We start from the raw sequence: 19565 nt of genomic DNA, 5'->3' as shown, positions 1-19565 counted from the left end.
TATGTAAGGAGTGTATATTGATCCTTCACGTCTTTAAGAGTTTCCTAAATATCTCACAGCTAGGAAGTAGATATTTCTTTGGAAAAATCTAGTTAACTTTCTGTTGAGAAACAGGATAGTAAAATAGGTGATATGAAAGAATCACTGTATTTCAAGTGTGCAGTTATTGATATTTTGTGGACTATTTAAAATAACAAGATTTTAAGAAATCATATGGAATTATTAGAAAAACTTGCACAATATAAATCTCACATTTTCAGATTTATAGTTATAGTTCTTTTTTATGGGTAATTTTCTTTTTACATCTTCAAAAGAAACCTTCATAATGCATTAAAAAAAAACACTGTCACTACCAAGCCTTTGTATGATTAACTACCCTATGATATTTCTTTCATCCAAGCTGGTTTATAAAGGAAAGCAAAAACGACAATAAAAGAAATGTACCAATTTATTCTCTACTAATAAAGTATTGAACATTAGTGAAAAAAGTGTGAAATATTGGAATGCAACACAGAGCAATTCCACTACCCATTGCAGTTTTGGGTCATATACTGTATATAAACAGTAATTACTTCATTGGTTGGAGACCACAGTGGAGGAATATAGAATTTGATGAAAGAGATGTTAAGATAAAAATTTTATCCCAAAGCACTTGAAAACTTTGCCAGCACTCCAGACTGTTTTATTTTGGACTGTGGTGGCCAGGGGTGAGGGGAGTGGGCGCAGGGTGGGAGTGCAGAAGAAAGAATGAAAATTAAAAGTGAGCAGATTTTTAAAAACTCTTGAGCCAATAATCAACATCAGTACTTGGATTTAAAGAATCTACTAAAAATAGTCTTTGTAGATACCTGAAATGACATGTTACTAATGAAGATCCCATATTTAATATATGCACATGACATTATTAACATTAAATCTGGTGGTTTCTAACACATCTTCCACTTCCCATTTTTGAATCAACTTTCTGGATTTCATTTTCTTGCTGATCATGGTGTTTGCGATAACAAATTTCTAAACGTTCGCAAGTCTTTTCTTCTTGTTTATCTCACAGGGATCCTGGGTAGGAACTGAAATCTTCCTGGGTAGAGTGGGAAGGTCACATAGTATATTGTGCAGAGAACAGACTCGAGTTGGCTGGTTGTAATCCTAATCCAAGCTGTGTCACTTTTCCGTGAGCCTCAGTTTTCTCTCCTGTACAGTGGAGAAAAATATCTGTGTTGTAGGGTGGTTGTGAGGATTGAATGAGCTGTGTGAAAAGCACTTTATGGTGCTTAATGAGTATCTATTTACATTCTACTTCTTTCTAAAGATAATTTAGAATACAAAAACATACATTAAGAAGAAATAGATAAACCGTGTAAAATCATGCCCAGTGAATACTGATTCATTTATGTCTTCTATCCATGTTACTTTAACAATGATATTGGAGAAAATCAGGGGATCATCCTGATTATAAAAGTAAAATATATTAATTGCAAAGAATTTGAATATTACAGGAAGGTATGAGGAAGGTAAACATCCATTATCTTTAAGATTTTGACACATTCCCTTCATCTATTTCCATCCTACTCATTTCAAAAATAAGTTAGAATTATACTCCATATCACATTTACTTCCCATTCTTTTCAGTTTCTATTAGATCATAAGTATTTTCACTGTCTTTAAGCAATATTTTGTGATTTCCTAATAGTCTATCATTTGTATGTAACATAATTAATTCTACCCACCATGTTAGTGATTTTTCTTTTTGTTATTATAAACAAAACTGCAATGAAAATTGTTTCAGATGTTCATTGACTATATTGGTAATCCCATCCCTTCATTTGTCATATTTGTTGCAATTTTTTTCCCACTTAGCCTTTTAAATTTATGATAAATTTTGATATAAGTTTTTAATGTTATTTACCTTTTACTACCAGTTATTTTTCTTTGTGATTTTCTCTACTGCTTGTATGTTCAGAAAGTTCTTTCCTATTCCAAGGTCAGTAAATAAATCACCTATCTTTTTCTGTTTTTATAATTCATTTTTAGCTTTTTGCTTTTAAATTAATATAGTATATATTTGGGGTACCTCAGTTTGAGGTAGATGCTGGGGTAGATTTGAGCTGTCACAAATAAGTTTGAGAATTTATTAAGGCAGAATTTAATATAATTTTCCCCAAATAGTTAAAACAATTACCCAGTAACGTAATACTTCCTTCTTTATGATAGATTTATGATGGTGCTTTATCATACAATGATCTCTCTTTCAATGCTTATCTTTCATATTTTAATTACTTAAATATCTGGTACAATAAATGTTTTCTCATTATTTCTCTTTTGCAAACATTACTTGGCTATAGGTATTCATTTATTCTTCCAAATAAATTTTAAAAACACTTGATCAAGTTCTCCCCATTTCACTCCACTCCAAACACAATAGGATTTGCTTGACATTGCATTAAACCTTTGTGTTCAACCGAAAAAAAAAAAAAAAAAATTCTCTTAATATTCAGTATTCCAATGCAGAAACATAGTATCTCTAATTTCTTAATATAGATTCTGTACATTTCTTGTTAAGGTATGGCTAAGTGTTTTATATATTTTATTGCTATTGTGAAAGAAATATTTTTCACCTCATAATTTCAAACTGGTACGATATTATTCTCAGTGAACTTTCATTGTATAATCTGCATGCTTTGTCTCCAACTTGATTTATTCTGCATGTAGAAAAATAGTTTGTAAGAGCACTTTACTTCATAGACAAAATGAACTTAGCCGGTGCTTGAGAGAGAACATTGAAGGCTGTGGAGATTATTAGAGCAGACCAATTTTGTAATTATGAAAGGAACTAGAAGGAGCCACTGGTTATCCATTTTATTGTAAAATGTACAATTACATAGGTGAAATGAGTGCATTTTATTACTGGGGAGGGAAAAAAGACAAGAAATTGATGCACCCATGTCTGTAATGACATGTGAAGGGCAACTTTTGAAGACAGTGGGGACTCCGAGAGTGTGTAATTGTTCTCTGTACTCTGAGCCTTATGCATTTCATCTACCTCATTGCCTTACAGTCCGTTTTGGTATAAGTGAGATGAATAATGTAGACAATATCTCCCATGGGAATTAAATTTAAAATGAGGGCTCTAAGTAACTGGTATCTAAAGATCATGTTATAAAACTGGCATCCGTGTCCTCAGTCCCACTGTACCCTGTTGTCCTTGGAGGCTGCCCACACACCTGTCATTCGCTTGCCCTCAGTTTCTAAGGTGGCAGGATGCCAGCCCCAGCCAAGTGTTCACAGTGCAAAGTGCTTTAGACTCTTCTAAAATGAAAGTCAGTATGTAAATGTGCAACATGACGACATTATTATTCTAGCTTCCTGGCTGCTTTCAGCAAGCACTGACTGCCACATGAGGTCTCAAGTGTTCTGGCACAGTGTGCAAGTGTTCAAAAGAAGTTAAAGTAATGAAATTGGATCTACATTTCCATAGAGATTCAAGCTGGCATGGAGGAATGGAGTCATGGGTTGGATGGTCTCCACCAAACAGCCTAGGCAAGTGCCTGTGATGCCAGGCTACTAAGCAGAATTTTCTATCGTGAAAGGGCACCACTGTTTCTTCCTCTGGGTCTAAAATTACAAAATGTGCCCATTTCTCCCAGGCTCACACCACTCTCTGGGCGCTTTATGCTTAGTCCTCACCCATCCATTCCCTGGAGCACACACCAGCTTTGCTTAAATCTAGCACAAGTTTTAAAATGAAGAATTAAGTACAAAGTGTGGGGCGGGGGATGTTTAGTTAGAACCCTGACTAATAGAGCATGAAGTATGTGACTATTATTCGTAAGAGGCGGGGCCAGGCTAACTGTGTATCTGATCTACCTAAGGTGCTGTTTAGAGGTGGCCACTTACTGGATTTCAGTTGACCTTGTTATTTTTTTTATTTAACATTTTTTTTGCAGTTTTCATTGCTCACAGGTCTTCTCATTTGCACCCAGCATTCCCTTCTATTAAAATATCTGGAGCCAAGACCAAACTTAGGTGTATGGGTGCTGGGGCCAAGAAACTGGGTTTGCTGAGTATCGCGTCATGGTAGGTCCAGGGTCAGCACAGATTCCGCATTTGGTCATTCTGAGACCTGATCTCTTTATACCTCCCCTCCCCCTGGCTGGAATGTTTCTGTTCTCCAGGGCAAGAGCAACAGAATCTGAGTCTTGTGCTTTGCAGCCACCCTTATACTAGCACAGCTCCATAATGCTGAGTACTCTTCCTCCTCTACCTCCTTTCATATCCTAAACATTTCATGGGCTTCACGTATCCATTTATATATATGCAAAAATGAAGTTCATTTAAGTTTAAAAATGTAAGAGTGGGACAATTAAAAGAATTCAAGCCCTCAAGGATACCTTTACTCATATAGAATCTCTCTCTCTTTTTTATTGGGTTTTAGGACAGCGAAAAAAAGGGATTTATAAATAAAATCTATGCCATCCAGGAAGTATGTATCAGTGTCCAGAACATCCTAGATGAAGTTGCTTCCTTTGGCGAAAGGATAAAGAAGTGAGTGATGCTGACATGTGAGCCCTGGTGTTCTGTGGGACAGTGTCCATTTGTTTCTCAGAGGGTGAACTGCCACATTCTTTCTGGCAGGGGACACTCCTGGGTGATCTATTGCTCAGTTTTATCATTATTTACTTTGTTTCTGCCTGTCTTTGGTTTTATGAAAGTTCTGTCAATTTCCTCCTTGAAATTTAGAACATATTGGTTGGAAAGAAGTCATACTTGTAGCTTTGAAGAAATAACACCGTCCTAAATTTTAGCACATTTTCACAGTGAGACTTTGTTCTTACACAGAATATGAAATTGTGATAGAAAAAAAATAAACCAAGTTAAATGAGGATTTCAGGTAATCAAGACACACCTGCAGTTTATTATTGGTCGAGTTATAATTTCTTCAATAAAGTTAAATTTAAAAAAATCATACTATATATAGCACCCTGCAAAAATATGCTTTCAATTTTGTATATTTAAATAGCTGAGATCATAATTATAGATGAAATAAACTAATGCTTTCTCATTTAGAAAATATACATAATTTTTATAATTTAAAAAACAATTTTTTAAACAAGGAAATAGAGCTTCATTGAGAGCTGATGTAAAATTAAGAAACATATTACTTGCATTTTACTTCAAATAGTTTTATTTATTAATATATTTTTTAAACCAACTGTTTAATTATAAAAATGGTAAGGTGGATTTATAATTAGTTATTAGTAAAAAATATTCTAAGGCCCCGTACCGACTAAACTATGTGAAAATTGGCCTACATAATGATTTCTAAATGATCTATTCAAGAAGGGGTGCTGTATATCTGGATAAGCCTACATTTTCCTCGTTTTATATATCTATTCATTGTTTATTATTCATAACCAAAAGTGTTCTGCAGATTTGGATCCTTGGGCATACATAGAAATTGAAAGGAGTAAATTATTTAAACTAAAGGTGTGAGTCATTCATCTGGTGCCTTTCATGTTTCAAGGCATAATGCATTTTATTTTGTATAATTTTTTGTTTAACACATTTCCACATATGCATAGGTGCTGAGTTTCCACTTTCTCGTATCATATTAGACAGAACAGCCTCCTTCTCACTCCCAAATGTGCCTCTAAGCAACATTCAGTATCAGACTTCTAAAGACTGATTTCCACATCTTTTCTCTTTTCTTCTTCTCCATGTTATTTACATCTCTAAGCATGTTTCCTTGTTCTCCACAACCTATCTGCAGAAGCAGAGTGTGAAGTCCTAAATGGGGCATTTCCCTATTGAGTATTGTCCTTTCTCTGAGGTACACTGTGTATTGATTACCTGACAGAAACATCTCATTTATATCAGAAGACCCTGGGTCAACTCTAAGGTCAGGATTGTGAATGCCTGAAGGGGAGAGGCTTCTTTGTAACTCTGGGTGTTAGGAGACTCAGACAGGTGCTTGGCTGGAAAAGACCATGGCCAGTTGAACGAAATGACCAGATCCTGGCTGTGGACCAGGCTTGGGGAAAACTGGATTTTGTGAACTTTCCAAGGTATAGACAGAGGTGCAGGTATAGGCTGAGGTACAGGAACACCGCATAGGATCTAGTGAGTCTTGTAGGAGCTATCTTTTCGGCACAGTAATCTTTCAAATACTATAAGAGAGAAGCTCCCCTGGGGTCACGCGGGATAAAATGGATCTATCCAGAAAGCAGATACAGAAGCAATCTTTAAGTACAAAATGAAAGCCTCCATAATTACCACATCTTGTTACTAAATCATTCCAGAACTTTCTTGAATTGCATCTCTTAAGATCATATTCTAGATATAGATTCCACAATGCACTGTGGAAAAAGAAAAGGGCAGTCTTTTTTCCCCCTGGGAAAAAAGCTACACTGGTATTCCTTGCCATTTTTCCTTCCAAGAGGAGTAAGAACACAGGGTGTTCTTCAGTGAGGGTGCCCAGAGGGAGGGTTTTCTGCGTGAAGAGCCAGTGCCCTCACACATAGAGTGGTGTGATAGATGGCTCGGAGCTGAGCCACAGGAGAGCAAACAGACCCTCAGCCTTCTGTTCTCTCCACAAGCGGGCAGAAGCAAGGGAACTACAGGTGTCAGTGAAGGAGGGAAGGCAAGATTCTTTGCCTGGTGACAGTTATAGGACTCACTCTGGCCATAGGAGATAAAAAAACACGACAGCAAAGCCAGACCCCAAGAGTTACTAAAAACAAGACAACCAGATTGATCCAACTTTGGCTTTCTTACTAGAAAAAAAACATTTTTAGGAATTTGACCTAGAGAAAGACAAAAAGCAAGCCATATGCCACAAAGCTAAGGAATAACTCTTAAGTGTTAGGCTGAAGGGCAGTACATGAGAAAATCTCTTGAGAAACATCCTTTATTGGATCAAAAACTTCCCTGGAAAAACCCAGCCCAAGTGAGCATAGCATCCATTACTGGGAAATTAGAAGAAATAAAAAACACTGACATTTATCCATATCATGTACAATTTCATATTTTCTTGAAGTGTCTTGGGGCCCTTCTCACTGCTTGATAAGAAGAAATGCCATACTTTATAGACTCCTAGAGTTGAATGGCTCTAATAACTTCATCTTGATTCACATAAACATGTTGCCATCACTACCAGTCTTCCTGGATACAATAAAAGCTGTCCCCATTTTATAACCGGGAAGGTTGACGCTTAGAGAGGTTTACCACCTAAAGTCACATAGCAGAATCTAGGCTTTGAACACGGATTCGCTACCTTCTTTGGTTTTTTTTTTTTTCATTAAATTATGCTAAAGAGTCACTCAGCAAGATATGTTAGTTCCTCTTTGGAGGCTGAACTTCAAGGCAATGGTATGCCTATAAATGGAGATATGATTATATACCCAACCTCGAAGGCTCCGTGGAATGTTTCTGTTTACTTTATAATTTTGTCACTCTCTCTTAGAAACTACCAGACTCACAATAGATGTTCTACACAAAAAGCCTAAAAATATCCCAGTTTTTCCACGTTCCATTTGCCTTCTGTCTTGATCTTTCTTTTTGTCTCATTAAAGTCCTTCCCATCTTAGTACTGTCTCTTTTGTAACTTCCTGTCCTTCTGTTCATTGATCCCATTTTTGTTCTTTGTTCTGATGTTATATCATTGTCAGTACTCCGTCTTGCTTCCTTCCCTGACCCTCTACATTATTAGTCACCAGCAGTGTGGAAACACTGCAGAGCCATCAGCCAGGCCCTGTTATAACCCACCCTTTTCCAGCTTATACTCCCTTTTTGGTCTTCCCAACAAATCTATCATGTGCCATGTTCTCCTTTGCTATCAACAAGGTAGGGAGAATAGTAGGTAATGTTGACTTTATTTCTTAATTATGTATTTCTGGGAAGAGGGCTATGATGGCAGGTGAATTTTTACACAATTCCCTCTTCCTGACTTCTAATTCCATTTGAAACATAACTGAAGTGGGAAGTGAGTATTCCTCTAAGGATTTCTAAAGTTCTGAAGATTTACACAACCATGTAAGATTTAGATCTATGGACAATCGTTGGCAACATTTTATTTCCAATGTGGTTAATCTTGTGTGAGAGTTCATAGAAGAAAGAATGGTAGGCCCAGGGGCATTCTCCTCTATGAAAATTTGGAGAAAACAAGATTCAGTACTAGTTTTAGAAGTAGAAAAAGATTTTTAAACCATGGGGAGTCACCCAAGTAGTGTGATGACCTTAGACCCTTAAGTCACCTGGGACAATCTGAAGAGGTTGGTGTCAACACCCTTTACCTGGGCCCTGTGTTCATGAAGTTGAGCAGATTATGACTAACCTGTATCTTCTGATAGCCTATTACAATTGGAATCTATTCCAGTGAGAAATACAGTCTTTACTAGATCCTTAGTCCAGATTTTGAATCAGAATCACATTTATTTTCATCTTTGTTTGAAAAAAGTATGAAGTGCTCAGATTGCTGATGTATTAATTTCTCATTCAGTACTTTCAACTGGACCATCCCATTCTTAAGCTGGCTGGCCATTGTAGCCCTCTGTGTGTTCACAGTCATCCTGTACTTCATTCCGCTGAGATACATTGTCCTTGTCTGGGGTAAGTAAAGCCTTTTTTTTTTTTAACTGTCACAGCTGCTAAGAAAAAACTATTTTTAAGGGATGAGTTATACTGTCAGTAGTTCCCTATATTTATGGTCATGAAGCTACTCCATGATGAAAAGAGACAGGTCAGTTAAAAATCACAAGAGTATAAAGATTTAGGTCTATCTGCAAATGCATTTTTCTTATCTGGCACCATAGGCTCCATCATACTATAAACATGTAGTTGTGCAGATTCTTCATATATCAAAGTGTAGCTTTGTCTAGATATCACTCTGATTTATTTCCACCATTTATACATAAACAGAGGCATTTTGATCCATATGGTGCATTTAGGACAATATGCTTTTGTGCTGTGTACTTCATCTTACGGAAATGTCCGTAAACATGGTACTATATATGGCTGCCTGTTTAAGAGGTCACCTTTAAGGAAGCAGGAAAAGGGTCCTTGGCATTGGCAGGCTGCTTGGGAACAAAAAACCCTGCTTTATGTGTACTAAACAAGAATGCTTCTGTAAAAACCCACTTTAAAGGTGATATTTGGGGGTCCTAATTTCTAATGCAATTATGCTTCATGCTAACAGTTCCTATGTACCTAGACTATACTTAGGTGGTACTTTCAGCATTCTTCATAGTTTGGGGGTTTTTTGGGTTTTTTTTCTTTCTCTTATCTGACACAATTCTTTGTTTGGAAAACTTAATTTTCAGTCTCCAAGATCAACTAACATATAAAACTACATTAATTAATTATATATATATATATATATGTATATATACATATATATATATATATATATGTATATATACATATATACATATATAAACAAGACTGGGTAGGAGTAGAATTCTCTACTTGCCCCTGGACTGCATACACCCGAGATTGCTAAACTTATACAAAATGCCAAGAACCAAAATGGGTTTTAATTTCAGAACACATGTGCTTACACTGAAAGCAAAAAGATGAAAAGGAATGTTTTGTTCTCTTAAGGCTTTTAAAGAAATATCCTGGAATAAAATGAAAAAGGATCTGATGTCTCCAAGCCCTCCAGTTTACAAATCCTTACCTCGCTATTCTTTTTGGCATATCTTGTCATATCTTCAGCAAGCCCTCTTGCCCCTATCATCACTATCCTTACATTTACCTCTTGGGTAGGGAGTGGAGGGTGAAGGGAAGGGTGATTATGTTTTCCTGCCTTAATTTCTATAATTTAAAGAAGCAGTTTCAACTAAGACAGTGCTTTCATTAGACAAGGGAAGAGGCATTTCCACCATGTTCTTGCGTCGCTATTGTATGCTCTTTCATTCCTTCCTCTGATATTTAAAACGGCTGCTGTTTTATTGGTAGGGCGTTAGGTGTGGCAGTTTATTACCTCTAACCTACTTAGGGTCAGACCTGCCATCTCAGTTGTGATAGGTGGGGAACTTCGGGTTTCCTTTCCCCAGGTTCTCAGAAACTGGAGCCCACGGCAGACATCTGGCTGTGTAATCTGGGTTGGCCTCACTGGCAAGCTGTCTTAAACGTAATTTGCAGAGAATGTGTTTGGGTCTCTTGTTTCATCAAATAAAATAAAACAAAACAGTATTCCTTTAGTGGTAGGTGATTGCTGAAATATTAAATAGAAATTTAAGACATGAGTCTCACATGGGGAGACAGGGACCAAATCATAATTGCATTGGTTTATTGTGCTCAACTCCCTGAAGAGCCAAGATGCTCCAGTTTGTGACCCAGTTTTTACCACTCTGATTTCATAAAAAGCTGTTTATTTATGTATTTTTATGTGAATATGCTTGGTAATTTATTAAGTACAATATAAATTTAAAACAGTAGACTTATCCAATTGAAATTCTACATTATTCCATAGAATATGTAGAATAGGTACTTCTAGTTTTATACATTGTTTTGACATTTCTACCTCATTAAATTTGCGTTTTTTTTTTTTTTTTTTTGTATAATAGCTCCAAATTCATCTGTATTTGCCCCTCATCCACATTTGCTCTTCAGGTAGCACAGAGGATTCACTGTTGAATAATTTAGCATGGGTAGGTTTGGCTCATTTTTAATGGTTCTTGGCCATTTTAATCCAAGAAGTGATCCAAGTCAATCACAGTAGCATCTTTTGCAAGCCTTAAATTTAAATTTCTTACAATTTAAAAGGAAAATTGGTTTTTATAAATCTCAATGCCAGAAATATAGAAATGGAAACATTCTTTCTTGTGATGAGAACTTTTAAGATCTACTCTTTTAGCCACTTTCAAATGTGCAATACAGTATTATTAACTATAGTCACCATGCTGTACATTAGATCCCCATGACATTTTATTGCTGGAAATTTGTACCTTTTGACTCCCTTACCCACCTCCCACTCCTCCGCCTCTGGTAACCACCAGGCTGTTCTCTGTATCTATGAGCTTGATTTTTGTTTTTATTTAAGGATTCCACATATAAGTGAAATCATATGCAGTATGTGTCTTTCTCTGTCTGACGTATTTCACTTAGTATAATGAATGCCCTTGAGGTCAATGCATGTTATCACAAATGGGAAGATTTCAAACTTTTTTATGGCTGAATAATATTCCACTGTGCATATGTATACCACAACATTTTTACCCATTCACCCGTCAACGGACACTTAGGTTGGTTCCATGTCTTTGCTATTATAAATAATGCTGAATGAACATGGGGGTGCACATGTATTTTTGAATTAGTGTTTTTGTTTTCTTCAGATAAATACCCAGAAGTGAAATTACAGGAACATAGTGGTAGTTTTATTTTTAATTTTTTGAGGAACCTCCATACCTTTTTCTGTAGTGGTTGTACCGACTTACATTCCCACCAGCAGTTCACAAGGGGTCCCTTTTCTCCACACCCTCCCCAACATTTGTTATTTATAGACTTTTTGATGATACAGCTATTCTGACAGGTGTGAGGTGATATCTCATTGTGGTTTGGATTTGCATTTCCCTGATGATTAGTGATATTGAGCATCTTTTCATGTATCCGTTGGCCATCTGTCTTCTTTGGAAAAATGTCTATTCAGATCCTCTGCCCATTTTTTAATTGTTTTTGACAGTTGAGTTGTATAAGTTTTTAATATATTTTGGATATTAGCCCCTTATCAGATATGATTTGCAAATATTTTCTCCCATTCTGTAGGTTGCCTTTTCATTTTGTTGATGGTTTTCTTTGCTGTGCAGAAGCTTTTTAGTTTGACGCAGTCCCACTTATTTTTACTTTTGTTATCACCTATAGTTTCTTCTAGGAGTTTCGTGGTTTCAGGTCTTAACATTCAAGATTTAGTCCGTTTTGAGTAATAATTTTTGTAAGCGGTATAAGATAATGGTCCAGCTTCATTCTTTTGCTTGTGCCAGTCCAATTTTCCCAACATCATTTCATGAGGAGACCGTCCTTTCCCCATTGTATACGCTTGGCTCCTTTGTTGTAAATTAATTGACCAGGGACTTCCCTGGTGGTGCAGTGGTTAAGAATCCGCCTGCCAATGCAGGAGACACAGGTTTGAGCCCTGGTCCGGGATGATCCCACATGCCGCGGAGCAACTAAGCCTGTGTGCCGCAACCACTGAGCCTGTACTCTAGAGCCCACGCACCTAGAGCCTGTGCTCCGCAACAAGAAAAGCCACTGCAATGAGAAGCCCACACACTGTAATAAAAGTAGCCCCTGCTCACCACAAATGCACAGCAACAAAGAAAGCCATGCACAGCAACAAAGACCCAATGCAGCCAAAAATAAATTTATAAAAAAAAATTAATTGACCATATATACATGGGCTTATTTCTGGGCTCTCTATTCTCTTCTATTGATCTATGTCATCTGTTTTTATGCCAATACCATACTGTTTGTTTTAATAACTATAGGTTTGTAATATAGTTTGAAATTAGGGAGCATGATGGCTCCAGGTTTGTTCTTCTGTTTTAGTATTGCTTTGCAATTCAGGGTCTTTTGTGGTTCCATACAAATTTTGGGATTTTTTTCTATTTCTGTTAAAAATGCCATTGGAATTTTGAAAGGGATTGTATTGAAACTGAAGATGGCTGTGGGTAGTATGAACATTTTAACAATATCAATTCTTTTAATCCTTGAGCAGGGAATACCTTTCCATTTATTTGTCTTCTTCAATTTCTTTCCTCAGTGTCTTACAGTTTTCAGTGTACAGGTCTTTCATCTTATGGGTTAAATTTGTTACTAAGTATTTTATTCTTTTTGATGGGATTGTTTTAATTTCTCTTTCTGATACTACATTGTTAGTGTATAGAAATGCAACAGATTTTTGTGTATTGATTTTGTATCCTGCAACTTTACTGAATTCATTTATTAGTTCTAACAGTTTTTTGGTGGAGTCTTTAGAATTTTCTATATATAAAAAACCATGCCATCTGCAAATAGTGAGTTTTACTTCTTCCTTTCCAATTTGCATTGTTTTAAAATCTATTTGTCTTATATAAGTATAGCTTCCCCTGCATTCTTTCAGCTCCATTTGCATGGAATATCTTTTTCTATCCCTTCATGTTTAGTCTGTGTGTGTCCTTACACCTGACTTAATCTCTCATAGGCAGCAATACAGAAGGGTCTTGCTTTTTTTTTTTTTTTAATCCATTCAGCCACTTTATGTATTTTGACTGGAAAATTTAGTTCATTTACATTAAAGTAATTATTGATAGGTATGTACTTACTGCCATTTTGTTAATTGTTTTCTGGCTGTTTTGTAGTTCCTCTGTTCTTTTCTTCTTCTCTTGCTTTCTTATTTTGTGGTTACCACGAGGCTTATGTACAAGAACTTAATTTTTAAAAAAAAATTTTTTTTTTTAGCTGCATTGGGTCTTCGTTGCTGCACGTGGGCTTTCTCTCTAGTTGTGGCAAGTGGGGGCTACTCTTCGTTGCAGCACATGGGCTTCTCATTGTGGTGGCTTCTCTTTGTTGTGGAGCATGGGCTCTAGGCACATGGGCTTAGCTGCTCCGTGGCATGTGGGATCTTCCTGGACCAGGGCTTGAACCCATGTCCCCTGCATTGGCAGGAGGATTCTTAACCACTGTGCCATCAGGGAAGTCCCAAGAACTTAAGTTTGAATGCATTTGAAAGTTCTAAATTTTTACTCTATTTCCCTGTTTTATATGTTACATTTTACACCTTTTTATTGTTGTGTATCCCTTAACTAAATATTGTAGTTATAGTTATTTTTACTATATTTGTTGTATAATCTTCATACTAGCTTTATAAATGATTAAGCCACTATGTTTAGTATATATTTACCTTTACTAGTGACATTTGTACTTGCATGTGTTTTCTTTCTACTTACAGCACACTTTCTTTTGGCTTAAAGAAGTCCCTTTAACATTTGTCATAAGGCAGTTTAGTAATGATAAACTCTTTTAGCTTTTGCTTGTCTGGAAAATTCTCTTTTTCAGTTCTGAAGGATAACTTAGCTGAGTAGCGTATTCTTGCTTGGAAGTCTTTTTTCTTTTAGCACTTTGAATATATTATGCCATTCCTTTCTAGTCTTCAAAGTTTCTCCTCAAAAATCTGCTTATAGTCTTTTGGGGGGTCTCTTGTACATAACAAGTTGTTAATCTCTTGATGCTTTTATGACTCTTGTCCTTAACTTTTCACATTTTAATTATATGTCTTGATGTGGGTTTCTTTGGGTTTCTCTTATTTGGAACTCCCTGGGCTTTCTGGATCTGTTTTCTTCCCCAGATTAAGGAAGTTTTCAGCCATTATTTCTTAAAATACATTTTCTGCCCCTTTCTCTCTCTCTTCCCCTGCTGGGACTCCTTATAATGCAAATGTTAGTACACTTGATGTTGTCCCCATGAGTCCCTTAAGCCATCTTCACTTTTTGTCATTTTTTTCTTTTTGCTCCTCTGATTTTCTATGATCCTTTCTTCTTCTTCATCTAGTCTGCTGTTGCATTCCTCTAGTGTATTTTTCAGTTCAATTATTTTATTCTTCAGCTCTGTGACTTCTGTTTGGTACTTATATGTTCTATCTCTTGGTTGAACTTCTCACTTTGTTCATCCATACCCTCCTGAGTTTGGTGAGCATATTTATGAGCATGACTTTGAACTCCTTATCAGGGAAATAACATCTCCATTTCATTAAGGTTTTTTTCTCTGAGGTTTATCTTGTTCTTTCATTTGAAACATTTTCCTCATTTTGCTTGAATCTTGGTTTCTATGCATTAGATGAAAGAGCCACCTCTCCCAGTCTTGAAGTAGTGCTCTTGCATAGGAGATGAACCTTATCATTCAACCTTGCCTTAGCTCTTAGTTGTCTCCCAAACCTTTGTGATTGTCCAAGCAGCCTATTCTATTTTTTATTTATTTTTGGCTGTGTTGGGTCTTCGTTGCTGCGTGCAGGCTTTCTCTAGTTGCAGAGAGCAGTGGCTTCTCTTGTTGCAGAACACAGGCTCTAGGGCGTGCGGGCTTCAATAGTTGTGGCACACGGGCTCAATAGTTGTGGCTCATGGGCTCTAGAGTGCAGGCTCAGTAGTTGTGGCGCACAGGCTTAGTTGCCCTGTGGCATGTGGGATCTTCCCGGACTAGGGCTCGAACCCATGTCCCCTGCATTGGCAGGCGGATTCTTAACCACTGTGCCACCAGGGAAGTCCAAGCCTATTTTATTTTTAATAGCCCTCATAGTTGAGGATGTGTGAAGACCTGTCAGTGTCTCAAACAGGAGGATCTCAGGCAGCACCTAGATTCAGGCTAATTGAAAATCATTCCCTTAGGCAGCAGCTTTTAAATTATGCAGATATATACAGTGGGAATGCAAGTGTAAGCCCAGCTGGCCACCAGAGACAGATGATCTGGAGGTGTCCCCTGGGTGACAGTCACAAAAATCAGGGCTTTGGATGAGTTTATAAGCTCCTTTCTGGGAGATACTGATGAGCTGTGGTGAAGCAGAGGGAGAGTGCAAAGATAGCATTCCCTGGCCTGTGTCCCCTGAGAGCACCTGCATACGTCCCTAGATGTGTGCCAAACCTGAAAGCTGCCCCTGAGGCCAAAGCTCCAGGACAAGCAAATAGGCCTCTTTCATAGAAAGACTGGGGTGTGTTTCAGTCTCCTGTTTGTGCAGTGCCCTGCCTGGTGGTGGTACCTTGCAGAGAACTATCTCTTGATTGTTACAGTCCTGTGAGACTCAGGAACACCAGCTCCCCTGACCACCAGAGTCAGGCAGTCAAGGGGCATCCCCTGGGTGGCAGCTGCAAAAACTGAGGCACCAGCCATGTGTAAGAGCTCCCCTCTGAGGTGTCCGGAAGGGTTTACAGTCGGCCCTTAGATGTGTGTTTAATTAGAAGCCTGCCATGATAAAATTATAGGCCCATTTCACAGAGAGATTGAGCTCCTTGGTCTGTTACTTCTTGCTGTGCCCTGAGGGTGTTAGCTGTTTAAGACCTCTTTCTCTATTGTTTACAGTCCTTTGGGACCTGCAAACATAAGCCCCTCTGGCCACCAGAACTAGGTAATGTAGAGGTGTCTCCTGAGAGCAGTTGCAAAAATTGGGGCACCAGCCGAGGTTCTGGGAGATACTGGCAAGCTAGAGCAAGGCAGAGAGAGAATGCAAAGATTGCATCCATCAGCCTCCGTTGGCCTCTGTTCCCTGAGAACACTTCCATAGGCTCCTAGAAGTGTGCCAGAGCAGATTCCTGCCCCTCAGGCCAAAGCTCCTGGACAAGCAAATTGGGCTCTTTCTTGGAAAGACTGGGGTGTGTTTCAGTCTGCTGTCTGTCCAGTGCCCTGGGGGGTGGTAGCCTGCCAAGAACTGTCTCTCGAATGTTATAGCTCCAGGGGACCCAGAAGCACCAGTCCCCTGGCCTCCAGAGCCAAGCAATCAAGGGGTACCCCCTGGTGGCAGCCACAAAACCCAGAACATGAGACGTGGGTAAAAGCTTCCCTTCAGGAGACACTGGTGCTCTGAAGCGCAGTAGAGGGAGAGCTCAAAAATGGGGCCCACCAGCTTCTGTCCCCAGATAGTATCCCAGCAGGCCCCTGCCTCTCTGGCCAACTTTTTAAGATTAGGAAATGAATTTTCTTCACTTAAAACCTGGGCACCTTTCAAACAGCTGCCTCTGTGCTGGGCCCTGGGGTGAGTGAGTGCTCACGAGCTCTTTAAGAGCCATTCTCCTTTCACCACAGCACGTTGGGTCTCATGGATGCAAGCCCATTGACTTTCAAAGCCAGATGCCTTGAGGGCTCAACTCTCAGGTGCAGGTCTTAAAAGCTGAGGTGCCTTACGTGGTGTACAAACTCTTGGCTACTCAGGGAGAAGCTCCGGGTTTGTGAGTTTCCTCCTGATGGTGGGTAGCTGCACTGGGGGTGGGGTTTATGGTGAGATTCTCAGCATCTCCTATCCACTTGAATATAGCCTTTTTCTCATTTGCCCCACATGAAGGAGGTGCTCAGCTAGTTTTCAGGGGGTGTTTTTTGTGTTTTTTTTTTTACCGGAAATTGTTCCATACGTAGCTGTAGAGTTGGTGTGTCCATGGGAAGAGGTGAGTTCACGATCGTCCTAGGTCACCATCTTGAACTGCCTCATAGATGTAAAACCTCAGGCACCAGATGTGTGTGAAAGCTCCTTTCGGGGAGATACTGGTGCTCTGGAACATGGCAGAGGGAGAGCATGAAGATGGTACCAAATGGCTGGACTGAGGCAGTCGGGGAGAGATGGTTCCTGCCAGAAAAGAAAAAAAAGATGGTGGTTGCCAGTCTCTGTCCCTGAAGAGTACCCAGGTAGGCCCCTGAATATGTTTCACATCAGATGCCTTCCCCTCATGACAAGCAAATGATCCTTTCCCACACAAAATCGGGTTGCCCCTGGATCAGCTGCATCCATGCTGGGCCCTGGGGAGGGTGAGTCTGAACACACAAGTTGGTTTCTGAAGCTAGATGTTTTGAGACAAATAGACTAATAGAACAGAATTGAGAGCCCAGAAATAAATCCAAGCATATATGGTAAATTAATATTTGACCAGGGAGCCGAGAATACTCAATGAGAAAAGATAGTCTTTTCAATAAATGGTGCTAGGAAAACTGGATAGTCACATGCAAAAGAATGAAACTTGACCCCTATGTTACACCAGTCACAAAAAATAACTTGAAATGGATTTTAAGACCTGAAACCATGAAACTTCTAGAAGAAAACATTTTTTAGAAAGTTCTTTGACATGGGTCTTGGTAATGATTTCTTGAAAATCACACCTAAAACACAAAAACAAAATAAACGAGTGGGACTGTATCAAGCCAAAAAGCTTCTGCATAGCAAAAAAAAAAAAAACAAAACATTAACAAAGTGAAAAGACAATCTACAGAATGGGAAAAAATATTTGCAAACCATATATCTGATAAGGGGCTAATATCCAACATATATAAAGAACTCATACAATAACAACAAAAAAATAAAAATGGGCAAGGGACCTGAATAGACATTTTTCCAATGATATACGAATAGCCAACAGATCCATGAAAAGATGCTCAATAACCCTAGTCACTAGGGAAATGCAAATTAAAACCACAATGAGATAGCACCTCATGCTTGTTAGAGTGGCTATCATCAAAAAGATAACAAATGCTGGTATGGATGCAGAGGAAAGGGAACCCTTGTACACTCTTGGTGGGAATGTAAATTGGTACAGCCACTATGGAGAACAGTATGGAGAGGCCTTAAAAAAATTAAATAAATATAGAACTACCATATGATCCAGCAATTACACTTCTGGGAATTTATCCAAGGGAAACAAAAAGACTAACTCCAAAAGATATCTGCACCCCCATGTTCATAGCAGCATTATTTACAATAACCAAGACATGGAAACAATCTAAGTGTCCACTGATGGATGAATGGATAAAGAAGTGGTATACAATGAAATATTATTCAGCCATAAAAAAACAAGGAAATCCTGCCATTTACAACAACATGAATGGCCCTTGAAGGTGTCATGTTAGTGAAATAAGTCAGAGAAAAACAAACACTGTATGATTTCACTTATATGTGGAATTGGAAAAAAAAAAAAAAAGCAAAAATAAAAGCCCAAACTCACAGAAAAAGAGAAAAAAATTTTTTTCTTTTATCTATACAAGATGATGGATATTAGCTAAACCTACTGTGGTAATCATTTCACTATATGTGTACATCAAACCATCATGCTGTATACCTTAAACTTGTATGTCAATTATTTCTCAAACCTAGAAAAAGAAAAAAAAATCTTGATGTTTTGGGGGCTCATCTCTCCAGGTGCAATTCTTAAAAGTTGGGGAAGCCTGATTTGGGGTTCAAACCCTCACTGCTCAGAGAGAAGTCCCTCCTGATTGTGGGTTCTCAGGCTAGGGGTGGGGTTTATGGTGTGGTTGTGTCCCTGCCTCTCTTACCTGCTTCGATGTGGGCCTTCTCACGATGGCCAGTGTGTAGACTCACTCAGCCAATTTGTAGGTTATTTTCAGAGGTAGCTGTTCCATATGTAGCTGTAGATCCAGCATGTTGGTGGGAAGAGATGTGTTTGGGATCCTTATATGTCGCCATCTTCAAAGCTTTTTAGTTTTTTAAAGCTGGTGGTAAACCCTTCCAAATTCCAGGTCATTTTGAAATTAAAACAGAAAAGGCAAAAACCCTGGTTAGTTTGCATAATAACAACACCTCCCCACCACTGAAAAAAAAAAGTATCTTTTGAAATGGGGGAACCAGTAAGTCAGATTTCTTGCCTTAAAAACAATCCCAATCCAAAATGTAGGGAGACAAGTTTCATCATAGTTGAAACATTAAAGCAAAGCTTCTAAGTACTGTAACACTGAGGGGAAAGGCAAGATAGGCCAGGTGCCTTTTGTTTCCCAAATAGAAAGCCTTTCCTGCTGGGAAGAAGCCACTGAAGTACAAAGAGAAAAACAGAGCAGCCATGGAGTTGGGAAGGTGGAAAGGAGGGAAAGAGGGAAAGAGGGAGGGAGGGAGGGAG

At 38.3% G+C, this 19565-nt stretch overlaps 1 protein-coding gene and 1 long non-coding RNA gene across 16 annotated transcripts in view; one reads left to right on the top strand and one right to left on the bottom strand.

Annotated features, from left to right (window-relative positions):
- The window catches only part of MCTP1 (multiple C2 and transmembrane domain containing 1), a 541550-nt gene that overhangs the window by 516994 nt on the left and 4991 nt on the right, over window positions 1-19565 (top strand). For 10 of the 15 annotated variants that reach the window (XM_060296015.2, XM_060296014.2, XM_060296016.2 and 7 more), the window contains 2 exons: window positions 4433-4542; window positions 8495-8604. The exons of 2 other annotated variants lie outside the window; for them this stretch is intronic. In XM_060296015.2, coding sequence (XP_060151998.1) covers window positions 4433-4542; window positions 8495-8604 — 220 coding nt within the window. Of the gene's footprint in view, window positions 1-4432; window positions 4543-8494; window positions 8605-19565 lie in introns of those variants that run through there. 3 more of the 15 variants (XR_009563434.1, XR_009563430.1, XR_009563429.2) reach the window with 2 other exon arrangements.
- Window positions 232-19282, bottom strand: LOC115847800 (uncharacterized). The gene is made up of 3 exons (XR_009563435.1): window positions 18988-19282; window positions 17065-17293; window positions 232-1191 (listed from the first exon to the last, which is right to left on the bottom strand). It is a non-coding gene; the product is annotated as an uncharacterized lncRNA (long non-coding RNA).

This window comes from Globicephala melas, chromosome 3 (assembly GCF_963455315.2).
Source record: "Globicephala melas chromosome 3, mGloMel1.2, whole genome shotgun sequence".
NCBI lineage: Eukaryota > Metazoa > Chordata > Mammalia > Artiodactyla > Delphinidae > Globicephala > Globicephala melas.
The sequence above is the reverse complement of the archived record's forward strand: the minus strand, read 5'-3'. Positions and strand labels throughout refer to the sequence as shown.